At 35.9% G+C, this 17,223-nt stretch overlaps 3 protein-coding genes and 1 long non-coding RNA gene across 7 annotated transcripts; 2 read left to right on the top strand and 2 right to left on the bottom strand.

Moving 5' to 3' along the window:
- Nucleotides 1-823: 823 nt before the first annotated feature.
- Nucleotides 824-7,444, top strand: LOC140832364 (pumilio homolog 5-like). 3 transcript variants are annotated; one of them, XM_073196346.1, is made up of 10 exons: nt 824-1,004; nt 2,414-3,046; nt 3,244-4,562; nt 4,639-4,780; nt 4,864-4,971; nt 5,065-5,277; nt 5,387-5,497; nt 6,064-6,258; nt 6,658-6,829; nt 7,148-7,444. In XM_073196346.1, exons 2-10 carry the CDS (start codon nt 2,474-2,476, stop codon nt 7,168-7,170), a joined length of 2,856 nt encoding a protein of 951 aa, XP_073052447.1. In that variant the 5' UTR covers nt 824-1,004; nt 2,414-2,473; the 3' UTR covers nt 7,171-7,444. The 3 variants fall into 3 exon arrangements, with proteins under 3 accessions (XP_073052447.1, XP_073052446.1, XP_073052448.1); XM_073196345.1 differs by having other exon boundaries at nt 2,405-3,046; XM_073196347.1 differs by having other exon boundaries at nt 834-963.
- A 939-nt stretch (nt 7,445-8,383) lies between these two features.
- LOC140831611 (uncharacterized) lies at nt 8,384-12,126 on the top strand. The gene is made up of 5 exons (XM_073195352.1): nt 8,384-8,644; nt 8,873-9,032; nt 9,128-11,568; nt 11,646-11,681; nt 11,753-12,126. Exons 2-5 carry the CDS (start codon nt 8,987-8,989, stop codon nt 11,876-11,878), a joined length of 2,649 nt encoding a protein of 882 aa, XP_073051453.1. The 5' UTR covers nt 8,384-8,644; nt 8,873-8,986; the 3' UTR covers nt 11,879-12,126.
- A 256-nt stretch (nt 12,127-12,382) lies between these two features.
- LOC140831610 (uncharacterized) lies at nt 12,383-13,750 on the bottom strand. The gene is made up of 3 exons (XR_012117903.1): nt 13,486-13,750; nt 13,102-13,130; nt 12,383-13,003 (listed from the first exon to the last, which is right to left on the bottom strand). It is a non-coding gene; the product is annotated as an uncharacterized lncRNA (long non-coding RNA).
- A 1,574-nt stretch (nt 13,751-15,324) lies between these two features.
- On the bottom strand, nt 15,325-16,917 carry LOC140831608 (uncharacterized). Of its 2 annotated transcripts, none has more exons than XM_073195351.1 (3): nt 16,671-16,917; nt 16,441-16,594; nt 15,325-15,950 (listed from the first exon to the last, which is right to left on the bottom strand). In XM_073195351.1, the coding sequence occupies exons 1-3, from the start codon at nt 16,776-16,778 to the stop codon at nt 15,592-15,594; spliced, it is 621 nt and encodes a 206-aa protein (XP_073051452.1). In that variant the 5' UTR covers nt 16,779-16,917; the 3' UTR covers nt 15,325-15,591. The 2 variants fall into 2 exon arrangements, with proteins under 2 accessions (XP_073051452.1, XP_073051451.1); XM_073195350.1 differs by having other exon boundaries at nt 16,363-16,594; nt 16,671-16,902.
- Between the last annotated feature and the right edge of the window lie 306 nt (nt 16,918-17,223).

Genomic DNA, 17,223 nt, shown 5'->3' with positions numbered 1-17,223 from the left:
CATGCCGTCAATCAATAATAATAATAATAATAAATAATCCTACCTCTTTTTATCAATCAAGACGAAGATATGATTCAATTTTTTCCCCTTAATTAGTTAGATTTACTAACATAATCTTATTTATAATTGATTGAAAGACAAGGTATGCATATATGATAATGATCAAATTGACACACGGACTACTAGAAATGACAACACAAGCGTGACTGCATGGTTTCGTATAAAAAAATTCACTTCGAATTCTAAATAATAATAAAATTTTCAGTCATATCTAATTTCATGCTTGTGTCTTTAATATAGTTTCAATAGAAATTTTAAAACCTCGGATAAATTAAAAAAAAGGGCCGACGGAGATATGAGAAAACCCATCCAGTGAATTACTTTTGTTGTGAATAATGACTTTTGGTTAAGCCATAAACTCATTAGTACAAAACGATCAATACTAATAATTGTTACATACATATTAATTTTATTACACAAAGTAGTAAAGTCAATTTAATACAGACTATGTCGTTACACCGTTGTACAAGCAAGCTTGTATTGCCAAGAGAGAATTGTTCTGCCAATATCAGTTTACTTGAAGTTTATGTTTTCATGTCACATTTGCACATTTTATGTTCATCGTGAATAACCGCTACTGTCAAGTAAACACATAATTTCTATTCATGTTTGATATATAGATTTAGACAACACGGGATTATGTATATGTGTGTGTGGGTGTGTGCGTGCGCATATTTATTGCAGCAAGCGTGTGAGGTGTGCACAATAGCAGACAAACTTCTCGTACAATTTAAAGTATCTATGTTGCTAATGTATGTACATTCCATATCTCACAAATTAAAAGCCAAGAATCAACCTCCTCTGGAACTAGCAAATTTTGAATATTTTAAGCCAAACCCACCCAATGTATTTGTCTACAGTATAAGCTTTGCTTCGCTTGTCAAACCCCGCAAACCTCCCAAGGTTCTCTCTTCTCCCTCTCTGTCTTTGAAAGAGAATCAAAGGTTTGAACTGTGAACTCTGCTATGTAACAGATTTTTCTGGGTTAGAATCTTGATTGAATTTCTTGACTTCTTCTGTGAAGTTTGATTTTTTAATGTTACTTTGATTAGGGTTTTAAAAGAAATGTCTTTAATATGCTATTTTTTTTGGCGGAAAGCTCAAAAGATTGAATCTTTTTTTTTTTACCATGTCTGTGGTTTCATGGTTTGGTTTGCTTTATAGTTGACTTTATTTGTGTGTATAATTTTTGGTGATTACATTTTTTTTGTCTAGGTGATTTTGGTTTCTTGCTTTGCTAAGTAGGATTGGGATAGAATTTTCATTTCGGTGCCATGAAAGTTTGTACTATTTAAGAACAAAACACCCTGAAAATTTTTTTTCCGATCGAGTGTGAATTACTGTAGTCAACCAAGTGGTAATGTTTAAATTTGACAGAGATAGCCAGCTGTTTATGGTGTCTAAAATTCGATTCGAAAGATGTTTCGTTTTGATTTATCCAACACTTGTTTGATAGGAAAAATAAAGTAGATTGGCGAGGTAATTGTTGTATGCCATATAAGCAGCAGATGGAACGAGACTACTAGAGATGCTCTTCGTCTGATTAAAGTATGAATGAAATATTTTATGCAATATTTAATCGATTTTAAAGTATCAATTATATTTAGTAAGGACTTGTAATTGTTTATAAAGCTCCTTTCTCATGCGCAAAAAGTTATCCTCGAACTAGTTCAGTTTGCATGTTATGAGAGCCTTTGACCTAACAGATACTGGCTATCTGAAATTTACCCGTTGCTATAATTTGTTATGGATAGTGGATGCATGCATTTAGCCTTTTTTTTCGCTGATATAAATTAATATGCGGGTGACATTTAATGCGGGGGCGGTAATTTTTCCAAAAATATTCTGAATCTATTTATTGAAATCGATGTTCTTGCAAGGAGTATTTGCTTTAATAAGACCATACTATCTCCAAAACACGTGGAAGAATAACTTGCTGTAACTCAATACCTCTGTTCAGCCGCTGGCAATTTGTACCGGCATAGGAAGGTGAGTGAATGCTCTAAGAGAGTTGAACTAAATGATTTTTCTGGATTCAGGATACGTTAGTTTCTCAAGAAGCCAAAAAAGCCTTTCAGTAAGACTTGTTAGTACGAGCTTTCATAAATAGTATAGGAGAAACTATGCTCACTGCTAGTTGTTTTATAGTTGGCAACTTGGCACTAAAACTCTTCTTTGCAATCAGAAACTGTTTTTCTGATCAATATTTCTGTCTCATACGTGGAATTATGGCACTTGTGCACTATATTCATTATCATTTCTTTTAAATGATATACTTTTGTCTGAAACCAGCTTTCTTGTCATAAATTTAAATATGGATTATGGATTAAAGTGAAACCTCTAGGGTTCTCAGGGGATATTTGTGCACCGTGCCAGTGATAAGACCACATAAAGCACAATCATCCTTAGTTTCATGGCAACTGAAAGCCCCATTAGGATATTGGAAGGGACAGAAAAATGGCGGCCTCGTAAGCAGTCTAATAGTTATGGATCATCATCATCTGCAAAGCTGGCCATTGAAGATTTTAGTTTGTTCTTGAAAGATCGAAAGTTTCAAAGCCTTGAAAAGAATATAATACCGAGCCGGAGTGAAAGTGCACCACCAAGCATGGAAGGTTCTATGGCAGCAATTGAAAGTATCTTTACCCTGAGGAGTTCCACTACAAATCTTAATTTAAACCCAGGCCCGTCTAATAGAAAATGTGAGACTGATGCTGATCAGCCTTTTCCTTACCATGGTTCTGATGTCATTTTGGATCAAAGATTCAGTAGGCCTTTCAGCTCGGAGAGTCATCATCTATTTCACCATCGAGGTTCTACTGGCAATGATCGTAACATGATTCCTCATGTCAACATTCCTAGGAACACCCTTCCTTCTCATGAGGAAGAATCTGAGGATGATAGGTCTTCTGAACGGAGTGCATCTGCATCTGTTGATAAATCTGCTTCACTGGGTTTCGAGAATGACTCATTCAACTCGACACAGGTAATGTTTTTTAATTTCCGTAAAGACAAAGGAATGGTGGTTGAGACTCGAGTATTTATTTTTCCAAGAACATCTATTATTTTTCTACGACCACTTAAGTTATTAACAGTACAACAGCTCGCAATTTGCTGTTGTTAGGTTCCTGACCTTTTTACACGCTTCTGTTGAAATTGTAACAAAAAAGAGTCACAATGCAGGAAGATTCTGGCCAAACTTCATCCCCTTCTCAAGATCAGTACAGTCATAGATCTATGGGGGAAAAGGTTGTTGATGCCCACTCACATGTACTGCATAGTCATTATGTTGTCATGTCATCTGATGGTATAGATGCACCCAGTTTAGATCGTATGATGCAGATCCCACAACCTGACCCTCTTACAGGGGGTGTTTTAAGCTTATCATTTAACGATGAAAACTGCATAGTAGTTCGCCCTCCTTTAGATGGGCGGGACTTCAGTGATGGTAAAGTTGATTTAAAGGACGATTCCTCGACAGCTGGAGTTGGTGATATTTTGAATTTGAACCGCAACAAATTTAACAAGAAAGAGCAACCCATTCCCCAAAATTATACATCGCAATCGGCAGCAGCTCTGCAAGAAAGCAATATTTCTCTGGTTCCGGGCACTTTCTCTCAAATGATTTATCCTGGAACAAGTCATCCATATGGTAGCTCGAACCAGTTTCTCTATGGTTCTTCCGATGTTTCAACAGGAGAGATGCAACCAACACTTCAGTCATCTGGATTCACACCTCCATTTTACACCCCACCAGCTCCTACTCCATTCATGACTCCACAGAATACGTTTTATCAGAATATTCGGCCAGCTGGCTACTTCACCCCACAATATAGCATGGGTGGCTATACTATCAACTCTACTTTTCTTCCATCATATCTTTCTGGATATCCCTCTCAGGGTACTTTTCCTCTAGCTTTTGATAGTGTTTCTTTTCCGAGTCCTGGGGTTTCAGATAGAGGGAATGCACATGCTTATGATACGCAAAATCTACCAAAATATTATGGACAAGTTGGAGTTAACATGCAGTCTCCTCCTGTTGATCCCTATTATATGCAGTATTTTCAGCCGCCTTTACGAAATTCCTATGGTGCATACGGTCAGTTTGATCATCAAGCACCTAGAAATGATGCTGCAGTGAGCCAAGTGAATTCTCATGACTTAAAAAAGGGGGCAGATCATACAGGTTTCCCAAATGACCAGAAACCTCAACATTCATCTAGTATAGGCTATAACAGCATTAATATTGGGAGCAGATTGCAATTTCCTTCGTCTATTGTTAGTCCGGTTGTTTCAATAAAACCTGTGATGGGGCCCAATTTTTCTGGGGGGAGAAATAGCACGACTTATCACACTTTCCATGGCAACACCGGCAAAACTTATGGGCTGCAACATCAGAGCTGGAATGGTATGAGTTCAAATTCTTTTCTCGAAGAGCTGAAATTGGGTAAGGGTCAAAGATTTGAGCTGGCTGATATAGTTGGGCATATTGGCGAATTTAGGTAAGTTATCGCATTATTTTTCCTTTACTTACTGTATCAATTACCAAGGGGCTCATGATCATATGTGATACATCAGTGTTGATCAACATGGAAGTAGATTCATTCAGCAGAAGTTGGAACACTGTAGTCTTGGAGAGAAAGAATCGGTCTTCAAGGAAGTTGTTCCTCGTGCTTCCAAACTAATGACAGATGTTTTTGGAAACTATGTTATACAGAAGGTATGGTCTCTAATTAATAAATGCTTCTTTTTATGTCTATCAGTTGTCATGGAGGATTATTTTTCCATGTTATTTTGGTACAGCTTTTTGAATATGGTAGCCCGGGCCAAAAAGAAGGCCTTGCAAATCAGTTGGAAGGTCAAATTTTACCATTGAGTTTGCAGATGTACGGATGTCGTGTAATCCAAAAGGTGAATATTTTACCTTGAGTCCATGAATGCTATGCTCTTAATTGCTCACTCTTTTGGAAAGCTATTTTTGTTCTTTTTTGAATTCTGTCGTAGGCATTTGAAGTAATTGATTTAGCACAAAAGGTGAGGCTCGCCAAAGAGCTTGATGGACATGTCATGAAATGTGTTCGTGATCAAAACGGAAACCATGTCATTCAAAAATGTATTGAGAGTATTCCAGCTGATAATATTCATTTCATTATTTCTTCTTTTCGTGGCCATGTTGCCACGCTTTCAATGCATCCTTATGGTTGCCGTGTCATTCAGGTAATTTTGCATTTTCATCCCATGGGGTTCTCTAGTTGACCTTTCAGTTTTTTTCACATTGTTTCTATTAACGATACTCAAGATTTTTAAAATTTATTTCTAATTAAAGAGGGTACTGGAGCATTGCCATGATGAGTTACAGACCCAGTTCATAGTAAGTGAGATTTTGGATTCTGTGTGCGCACTTGCTCAGGACCAGTATGGCAACTACGTCACACAGGTTGACTTCTCCAGGTTTTTGTGCTTTAGCATAATTCCTACACTTTTCCATGTTATTCATCTATTTTTTTACTTGGTTCGTTCGTTTTTTTAGAGTACCAAGGTTAGCTATATAGAATCACACTTCAAGACTATTTGGTAAAGCTTGTTTTATTAATTTTTTAAGCTCCTAGAGAATTTAGAGGTGGTGTTTTTGGAACATATGATGTCATAGATTTTATTATTATCTCCAACGAGGTTGTCCTTTCTTTTTTGAACATATGAGATTCTGTATCTTATTACTAAGTAAATTTTGTTTTTTACTGATGACAATTAATTTCAAAAGCTCAAAATTATTTTTAACAGCATTTTTTTTAATCTACACGTCAAATACTAGAAAGTTCCTACGTCTACAAATATGGTGGACTTAGTATGACTATTGGTTTGTATCTTACTCTAAAGGCTTATGATTTGTTATTTTAAAAGGTTCAACGTACGATTGATGCACCTTATAAGCCCTCAAACATCTCATGTTTGGTTATTCCATCCATTTACTATGATATTGATCTTTATTTTGACCATTGACAGCATGTTCTGGCAAGGGGAATCCGTCATGAACGGAGTGAGATCATTGAAAAATTATGTGGATCTATAGTACAACTGAGCCAGCATAAATTTGCATCGAATGTTGTTGAAAAATGTTTGGAGTATGGCGATTCTGTGTCAAGGGACTTGCTGATAAAGGAGATTGTTGGTCATGGTGATAAGAATGATAATATACTGGTATGCCAATCAAAAGCTCGAAATTACTGATGTGAGCTAGCTGTTTATACTAAAGAATTTCTGGTATTTCACATTAGCTAATTCAACATACTTGACTGGTATTTTTGCTAGTTTTGGACTTCAACCATTTTATATCTTCCTGCTATCATTGCTTCTAGCTGAAAAGAACAAGAACCCCGAATTTGCTCTCATATTGTAAATGAAAGTAGCCTTATCGAATGATCATGCAATGACCATTAAGACTTCTTTTAAGATCTTTAAGCACAAATTTCCAATGCATAAAATCAAAGCTTAAATAGTCACATTGTTCAACTCCCACTTTAGGATTCTACTGTTTTTCCCAATTCTATGCAGTTGCTAGCATGAGTCTAATTTTCCCACATGTTTTTACTTCTTTAGGTAATGATGAAGGACCAATATGCTAATTATGTCATCCAAAAGATTCTACAAAAATGCACCAGTGATCAGAGGGAACTATTGCTTGGTGTAATAAGAGATCATCTTACTGCTTTGAAGAAATATACTTACGGAAAACACATAGTCACTCGGTTGGAGCAGGTATATGGAGAAGGTAAGTGTTTCTTTTTTGCTTTCTCTGTGGTCTGTGCTGCTTTTTCTTCCTACTTTATTCCTTTTTCGAATATCATGCTATTTTGTTCTGGTTCTCTTGTCATGAATACCATGTTTCTATTTTTCGAGTTTCTGTAAAAAACTTGTTCCTCACTATTTATTCCTATGTCCTAAGAAGATGGCCCCTTGCAAGTTCTTTGATACTTGGCATTTAGCCTTGTTAAAAAAGGAGGGAAACTTCAAATGATATGTTGAACTTGTGGATTTTGATCCTTTCTTTTTATTTCTACCCTTGACCAACTTCTTCACGTTCTTTCAGAAATTCAATCATCGGAATTGTAGTCCCTGGGCGGTCATTAAACCTAGATGCTCTCCTTGCAGTGACGTACAAAATTCGAATGAGCGCTGCTCAAACTCTTGTTATGTCAGGGTCTGCTAGCAATCTGCCACAGAAGTTTCTGCCTTCGATTGCTTCCGCATGTAAAGTAATAGAAAATGTACAAAGATAATAGTTTTTCTGCAAGATTTGTGTCTATCGGACTGTTGGATTCTGCAGGATGTAGATTACATGTCTTTTAATTTACAACTAGTTTTAATATATTCGAATTCCTTTTAACTTGTTTCTTCCGTTTTCCCCTTTCCTTTTGGTGCCACTAATGTGAAATGCTCGAGAAAGCCGGTGGAAGATGATAATTTAATTTTCTTCCTTCTGAACTATAAATACTTCATGAGTGAGTTTCATGTGAGATCGTCTCACGGATCTTAATATGTGAGACGAGTCAACCTTACTCGTATTCACAATAAAAGGTAATATTATTAGCATAAAAAAATAATATTTTTTCATGGATAACTCGAATAAAAGAACCGTCTCACAAATACGACCCGTGAGACAGACTTACACAAGTTTTTGTCATACTTCATTTCTAAGTTTATAATAAATATCGAAGTAGCAATCCCGAAAAATTATGGCTCCGCAAACAAAACCTGTAACTGAATAACTCCGAAGCATTAATTTTCCTACAAAACCATCGAAACATGGGCAAGAATAACACACATTGTTGTAGTTAAGTCGTGACGCGAACCCAGTCAAAGAGTGAGAATCCAATACCATCATCACTCTCTTCCTTCTCTTCTTTCTTTTCCTCCGCTGGAGAGGCCTCCGCAGCTGCACCATCACCAGAAGCAGCAGAGGCAGAGGCTCCATTTCCACCAATGAAAGCTGCCCCACCGCCTAATCACCTGATTGTTCATACACTCGGCGATTAGAAGGTGATATTCGCACTTACATGGGAAGTGTGGAAACTGCAAAGAAAACTATGGGCGTTTCGAAATGAGCTCAACATCAGGAGAACGACAGGCACTCATCAAATTCTTCCAACATAATTTTCATCTGCCTAAAATCTTCCACACTAGCACTTCAAAAAATCCCTCCTTAAACCACGCCATCACGAATTCCAGCAGTATTTTTATGTTCGACAAAGATAGGATTCTTGTCGACCATGGGGAAAAAAGTATAGACGACGGGGGGAAAAGTAAACAAGCAATTCTCGGCTAAATTCTCGGTTCAGTCCCAATTGTTTGGGGTAGTTCCCGATATAGTCCTAAACGAATTTAATGTGCCAATTTAATCCCAAAAGTTGCCAAAGTTGGCCCAATCCAATTTCTCCGTTAGTCTGCTGTCAAACTAAACAGAATTGGCCCAATCAAATTGAAAATTGAAAGAATCCCCAAAAAACTCATCCTCACTCCACGCTCTAAAAATCCCCAACCTCCTGCATCTCTCCATCGCTCTCTGTCATCAAGTTAGCCACGTAAGGTATGTTCGCAATTTCTCATGGAAACAATTTCTTTATTTTCACGTCAATTCGAAGTTCTGTGAAACCAGTGATAGAGTTATTAGCTTGACTGTAAGCTAAATGGAATTACCGTAAATCTTGAAATTTTGATATCATGAATTCTTAGAAATTTAATAGCATCTGTATTAGCTTGACCCAATGCTTTTCTTTCCAGATTATTTTAATTGTTAAAATTTTTATTTTAACAGTTAAGATGCTTGATGAGGATTTCTAGTTGAAGAAAGTCTTCATCCCCATCCTCACTATCTCCTTCATCAGTCATTGACTTTCTCTATATGTCGGCACCTCAAGGTTCATAAGTTATGGCTAAACGTAGTAATTCGACAATCGAGATTACTCCACATTATGGTAATTTATTATATTTTCACTTAATTTTAATTAATTTTGTATCATTCATATTGCAGTGAATAATTATATTGTTTTTTCCGTCTTGTTCTCTGCAGGTTTACTTGGAAAACCAGATCTGATTACTATTAAAATGCATTACAGTGGAAGGTTTAAATCTAAAGGCGAACATGATGAATACATTGGGGGAAGATTTGAATATTTCGAATTTTTTGATCTTGATAAGCTAGCAATGGTTGAATTGTGGGGGTTTGCAGATGATCTTGGATTCAAAAATAAAGATGCTATTATGTTTTGGCACAAGATCGGGAATACACTAAATAAAAGGAGATATCTACAAAATGATTCAGATGTGTTGGAAGTTAGAAAGAATATTCCAACAAACTATGAGGTAGAAATTTATATGGAACACTTAGATGCATATTCAATTGATGGTCCAAATGAAGAAAGTGGAGTTGAAGCTGTAGGCGAATTTTTTGACATCGATGAAGATGTTGTCATGGATGATATGTTGTTCGATGCATTCATTGACCATGAAATTCAATCTACGAAGGGAAAGAATATGTTTTCTGTTGACAGAGAAAATGCAGATAATCTGCAATTAGTGGTGCATGAGCTGGAGGATGATGATGGCGACGAAGAAGATGTTTGCGTAGACAATGAAGATTTGGATAGTATTCATGAGTCTGATGATGAGGAAGCAAAAAATTATCCAAAGTTTGATCCAAAGAGAGAATCTGAAAACCCGGACTTGAAGCTCGGTATGATTTTTTGCTCAAAGAAAGAAGCGAAATTTGCGATTCAAACTCACTGCATTAGAAGAGGAATGGCGGTGAATTTTGTCAAGAATGATAATATTCGTCTTTGGGCGAAGTGCAACAATGATGATTGCCGATGGATTATTCATGTTGCAAAGATGACTAATGACAGTTGTTGGCAAATAAGAACTTTTGATGACAAGCATAATAAATGTTTTCGAGAATTTAGCAACAAGAGCATCAACTCAACGTGGTTGGCAAAGACTTTTTCCAGGATAATTGCCGTAAATCCTAAAATGGGAACCGATGAGTTTAAGCAAGAGATTTGCAGGACATTGAATGTAAACATTTCGAGGAAGGTAGCTTATGTAGCTAAGAGAAAGGCATTAATGCTGGTGCAAGGGACTGCGCAGGAGCAATATCGTCAAATAAGGAGATACTGTGCTGAACTTAAAAGATCAGATTCTCGAGCTACAATAGTTTTGAAGTTGACAGAAGACGAAGAAGGGCCAAGGTTCCAAAGATTATACGTTTGTTTTTCAGCGTGTAAGCAAGGATTTAAGGATGCATGTCGTCGTGTCATTGGTGTTGATGGATGCTTCTTAAAAGAACAACATGGTGGACAATTGCTAGTGGCTGTGGGTTTAGATCCGAATAACAACATATTCCCAATATGTTACGCGTTGGTTGAACGTGAAACAAAAGATAGTTGGACATGGTTTCTCCGGCTGTTAGATGAAGACCTTGGGATTAGTGGTGTTCAATATGACTTTACATTTATGTCAGATAAGCAAAAGGGTTTGATTCCAGCACTTGAATCTTTATTTCCTGATGCGGAGCATAGATTTTGTGCCCGACACTTACACAGCAACATGAAACGTGCTGGATTCAAGAGTTTGGCTGTTAAGATCACCTTTTGGGCTGCCGCAAAAGCGACAAGAATTGAAGAATTTCGAGTTCAAATGAATGAGATGAAAGTTATTGATGAAAATGCATATGAATGGCTTGCTAAGAAGCCTGAAAATCAATGGTCTAGAGCATATTTCAGCACCTCCCCTAAATCTGACATCTTATTGAACAACATGTGTGAAACTTTTAACAGCATTATATTAGATGCCAGGGAGAAGCCAGTGATAGATATGTTTGAAACACTACGGAATCTTTTGATGGCCAGATTTCAAGTTAATAGAGAGAAGGTGAAAAAATGGAAGGGTCGAATTTGTCCAAACATCAAAGATGTGTTGGCAAAGATCTATTTGGAGGCTGTCAGATATTTCCCAATGAAGTCCAATGAGATGCTTTACCAAATATCAAGATCAGATGATATACGTGATCAACATTCAGTTGACCTGTCGATTAGGTCATGCAGTTGTAGGAGATATGATTTGACTGGCATTCCTTGCAAGCACGCTGTATGCGCCATTTGGTGCAAGAAAGAGGATCCAGAAATGTATGTCCATTCGTATTACATGATCGAGACCTATAAAAGATGTTATGCAATGTCCATATTGCCTACCAACGGTCCATGTTTGTGGCCTGAATGTAATATTCCTCCTCCATTGCCTCCAATTCACAAACAGAAACTTGGAAGACCGGCGAAAATGCGAAGAAGAGAACCAGATGAACCTCCCCCTTCTTCTCGAAATAAGTTGAAAGGTGTGAAAAAGTTCAATAAGTGCAAATTATGTGGTGGATCAGGACATAATCAAAGGACTTGTAAGGGGAATGAAGACATCCAACAAGAGACCGTGACACAAAAAATAAGAAAAGAGAAACTACATGTAAGCATATTTTGTTTATTTTCATTGTTTTTGTGTTGTTTACGAAAATTCTTATATGTGTATCTATAAAAATACAGGTGAGAAGACCACAAGAAGTTGGTGTTCATATTCAAGTAAGGTTAAGTTTAATATCATTGATAAATGTAAATTAATGTATATTTGTATAAATGTATGTTTTGTATAGGGTAATCGACCGGTGAATATCAACAAACCTGCTTTTGTAAAAGACGGCGTCAACTTCACAACTGTCTCACAACTACGATCGTCCATGAAGTCTACCTCGTCTCAAGGATCTAGCATGAACAAGTGATTTTGTGGCTGGGATTTGTATTTTCTTTTTTGGCATCCATGTTTTTTGGTAATAGTCAGGAACAAGTGATTTTGTGGCTGGGAAGTAGCTAGTCCAAGTTTGGTTTGTAAATGCAGAATGCTTTCTGGTAATAGTCAGGAACAATTGATTTTGTGGCTGGGAAGTAGCTAGTACAATTTTGTGTCTGACATTCTGGTGTTCGGCTTTTTAGTGGAACATGGGTATTGTAAATGCTTGAATGCTTTCTCTTTTCCCAGATTTAGAGTCCAAGTTTGGTTTGTAAATGCAGATAAGAGCAGCTTCCATGGTATATAAACTTTTCCCACATGGGTATTGACTGCTCACTTTTATCATACTGTATTGGTATATAAACTTTTCCCACATTGGTTGCCATGATTTGAAGGTTCAAATGCAATCCAGTAGCTTTGCTAGCAAGATAATGGGACCATATCAGAAAACTGGAAAAAATAATTGCATTTTGCATTCATTTACAGTATCATTGTAGTTATCCAAATTCAATTGCTTTACAGGTTAATTTTGGATCATACACATGGATTCTCCTCAATCAGTGGAGTCACCGTTCAAATGAGATAAAGCCTAGCACCTCAACTGTTAAAAAAAAAAATAAACTTTTGAAAACATTGGGACCAAACTTAATCTCAATACATTCCATTAAAAGTTCACAAAATAATATTGTGCACTCGATACAATCCATTAAAAGGTTAGAAGATACTACAACATGCTCAAAATAATCCATTAGTTGTCATCACCACTAATCTTTAGAGATTCGATTTGTTGTTTTATCTCCTCCGTTATCTTCACCAAATTTGATAGCGCCTCGTTCAATTTATCTATTTTTCCAGCTTGAGTGTGTTTTGTACTTGCACTTGCATTTGAATTTGCGCTAGAAGTTGTGTTCGACGTTTCTTCGACAGTGTTGGTAGAGGAAGAAGCTTGCACTAGACCTTGCTTGTCCATATAAGAATCAAAAGCTTTTATAGCCCCCTCCCTACTCAAGAATGACCTGTGGGATGCGCCGCTAAATTTATTGACTTGCTTTTGTGCCTCTTCCCAAGTCTCATATACTCCGGGTTTTCGTCCAACAAAAACTACATATGTTTTACCCTATATCACAACAAAAATATAAAAACAATTAGGTATTTCACACAAGCAAAACAACACAATATAATTTCACAAAAAAAAATTTTAAAAATGAAGCTCACCATTTTGATCTCACTTATGTTACTTTCGGCTGCTAATAAACAACAAACAATTAGCTTACAAAAACTGATAACTCCGTGAAATATTTAACAAAAACACTTTCAAAAGCCTTTCAAAAGAAATGAAATATTTCACCAACTAATGTAAACTGGAATTTCCAATCATAAAATGGAATTGACCATCATCAACGAAAAAAATATATAGCCCTTGGGTCAAGCTAATACAGATGCTATTAAATTTCTAAGAATTCACGATATCAAAATTTCAAGATTTACGGTAATTCCATTTAGCTTACAGTCAAGCTAATAACTCTATCACTGGTTTCACAGAACTTCGAATTGACGTGAAAATAAAGAAATTGTTTCCATGAGAAATTGCGAACATACCTTGCGTGGCTAACTTGATGACAGAGTGCGATGGAGAGATGGAGGAGGTTGGGGATTTTTAGAGCGTGGAGTGAGGATGAGTTTTTTGGGGATTCTTTCAATTTTCAATTTGATTGGGCCAACTCTATTTAGTTTGACAGCAGACTAACGGAGAAATTGGATTGGGCCAACTTTGGCAACTTTTGGGATTAAATTGGCACATTAAATTCGTTTAGGACTATATCGGGAACTACCCCAAACAATTGGGACTGAACCGAGAATTTAGCCGCAATTCTCAGTAAAAAAAATTTAAAAGCTTGATTAATAATCCTCCTCCAGTCAGGTCTCCTAAATCCAAGTGATTGACCATGGCAGATTCTGAATGAAAATGACTGATTCAACTATTATTGTTTTATTTTTTCAGTTATTATATTGAAATTAAAATATTTAATTGATTCTATCGAATAACGAAAAATTTGATTTATTGACATCTCATCAACATTTTAACTTATTAATTTTGATATTTTTTGTTTCAAAAAATATTTGGTAAAATAAACAAAAATAAGAATCAAGCTATATTGATTTATTTTAGGGCATCAAATAGAGAAGAATATACATTTCTTCTCATAAGATTTGCTAATGAAGATGACGAGAATATTGTTTTTCAAAGAGAAGAAAAAATTGATGACAAAAAAATCGTGAAAGCAATCTAAATTGAAAATATAAAAGAAGAAAAAATTTGACGCAATAATTTAATTTAAGGTTTAGAATATATTATGTATATTATATTTTTATTTTTCATAAATCAATAACACGTGATAAAATAAGTGGTGAACGTTATATATTATACTTTTTTCTTCTCTCAAATTTAATTTTAATACCTATTGTGATATCAATTTTATATTATATTTTCTCTAATGTCTAATTTATACAAAATTATAATATTTATTACTAATATGTTTTTCAACAATTATTAATTTATTTAGATTGTGCTTAGATAAATTGATTTCAAATTATAATATTTCGGCAGGCTTTACTTCGGCAATAATAAATTACGAAGTAATACATTACCAATAACTTCAGTAATAACACAAGCGAAGTAAAATAATATATTTTACTTCGGATGTTTAAAAACACGGGCTTCACTATATATTTTTATTATATTTTACTTCGGTATAACAATGTTAGTGAAGTAAAAAAATAAGAAAAATAATTTCATGCTGAAGTAATAAGATGAACCGCGCAGATTAACAAAGGAAACTAAACTATACTGAACATTTAGCGACGCTTTGTCGCTTAAAAACCGTCGCTATTTAATCAGCGACAGTCGATTTAATCAGCGACAGTGTGTCGCTTAAAAACCGTCGACGATTTAATCAGCGACGGTGTTTCAAAAAGCCGTCGCTAAATGTTCGAGCCGAGCTCAAACTGAACCCGAGCTTCATAACTTCCGAACGAGACGAGCCCGAGCTTCAAACCAAAAGCTCGTAACGAGCCCGAGCCGAGCCCGAGTCGAGAAAATAGTTTAACGAGCCGAGCCCGAGCCTGATATTGTTCGGCTCGGCTCGACTCATTTACATCCCTAATTTATTTAAATAAAGACAGCATAAAATTATATTTGGATGAGATGATTTGACTTAGAGATAATGATTTAATTTGAGAAAGAATTTGAAAGATAAATTTGAAATGATTTTTAGCACCCATTACACCTCCGTGAAGTCTATTTAAGGTCGCAGGCCGATCAAATTAAACAAATCAAAGAAATTCACGGTCAAGAAGATCATAAGAATAATACAATGAATAAGTTTTTTGTGAGACGGTCTCACGAATCTTACGAGTCAATCCTATCGACATTCACAATAAAAAGTAATATTTTTTCATAGATGGCCCAAATAAGATATCCGTCCTACAAAATACGACTCATGAAACCATCTCACACAAGTTTTTACCTAATAAAATAGCGTCACATACAAAATCAATACAAAACAAGTAAACCCTCGCCCAGTTAATCTATTGCTCTCGCCCACCGTACTGCCCCACGAGATGAACGTCATACCACCCTAAATATGGCCAAAAAAAAAAACTACACAATTGTGATCAGAAGACCCGTCAGGGGAAGTTTAGTTATCAGTGCCAAGAAATTGGGGTCGTCGAAAGGTGGGGAAGCTGTGGGATTTTGCAGTATTGCTGCCGCCATTGATGCGAAAGTTCAGCAGCACCAGCTTCATTGGCGTTCATTTGATCGACACCCATGTCATCTCCAACATCTATTGTTGCTCCCTCAGTTTCTTCAGCATCCATCATATCAGAAGTATCATTTTGAGCAGGTAAATCAGCTGTGTGTGTAGATGGAAGAGGTGATGGAATCCAAGGTACAACAGCTAGACACCCTTTAATCGACGAGTCGGTGTCAATTGATTCAGCATTTTCATTATCTAGTCTCCAAGAGTTTGATTGGCTCAAGCAAGTAACTTGATTGGCTTGATCTACGCAATATGAAGAACACGATCACGAAACTTGTACTCGGATGACAATCACCTTAAAAAAATTTAAATAAACAACCAGGACAGAAGAATTGAGATCGAATGCATCAATAAAACCCCCTGATGAGAACCATAGAGCTATCCATCCCGTGCCAGCCGTTGATAGGAAAATTCAAAATGCACACATATTTAGCAAAAAACTGTAAGTTTCAATCTTTCGAAATAACTAAAATGATGGGTCCTCAGATATGCCTCAGTGCGGCCAGCCAAGAATCAGCAAGATTCAAGTGCGGAGAAATTTTCACAACTATTAGCAAGGAAAACCAATAACTCCATGATCAAACCAAAGAATACATAAATGCGAACGTTTTCCCAAGTGTCTGACAAATCAACCGTAATTTGAATTAAAACTCACTTTTGAGCCCCAAAATGAAGTGAGGATCAACCGATACTGAGAAACTTGACGGCGACTTTAGCAAGGAATTCTCCATACCCTTGAAAAGCACAATAGCCTTTTTCTCATCCTCGCTCGACGACTCATCAATTTCCAAACCCCCTAAGTTGCTCTGTTTCCGAGGAACCGATTGCTTAAACATCATCGAAATATCAAATTCCTCCTCCTCTACAATCGGGGGCAGTCCAGAATCCTACAAATGAACAAATACCCAAACTCACACTAATCTCGAATCGAAAAACATGAGTAAAATATCTCAACAAGATTACCAGTCTTCGGATTTTTCTCACGCAAGCGCGCAGAGAAAAATCAGAGAATTTATCATTGACATCATCGAGGTCTTTCCTCTTCATCTTCAGTGGGAAATAAACCTCCATGGATCCGATTTTCTGCCACCCAGATGGATTCAAACCCTAAAAAAGCCCTGAATAAGAATCGGTTTTGTTAGTTGATAAGCAATCAGTAAGCATATTTACTCTGTAAATGTGAATTAAAATTCATATTTAAAAAAATGTTAACAATTAGCAACAAAACACAAACAATACAATTCGTTTGTGATATAATAATATTTTGTATTTATTTATATATACATATATTATTTTCCACTAATACGAAGAAATGAACAGCAAGCAATATTGGTTTTCATTTATATATATATATATATATATATATATATATATATATATATATATATATATATATATATATATATATATATATATATTAGATGTCTGGAGAGACCGTCTTTATCTATGAGACGAGTCAATCATATCGATATTCACAATAAAAAGTTATACTCTTAGCATAAAAGTAATATTTTTT

This window comes from Primulina eburnea, chromosome 5, assembly GCF_022965805.1.
Source record: "Primulina eburnea isolate SZY01 chromosome 5, ASM2296580v1, whole genome shotgun sequence".
Classification (NCBI taxonomy): domain Eukaryota; kingdom Viridiplantae; phylum Streptophyta; class Magnoliopsida; order Lamiales; family Gesneriaceae; genus Primulina; species Primulina eburnea.
Note: the sequence above shows the minus strand (reverse complement) of the source record. Positions and strands in the feature narration are given on the sequence as shown.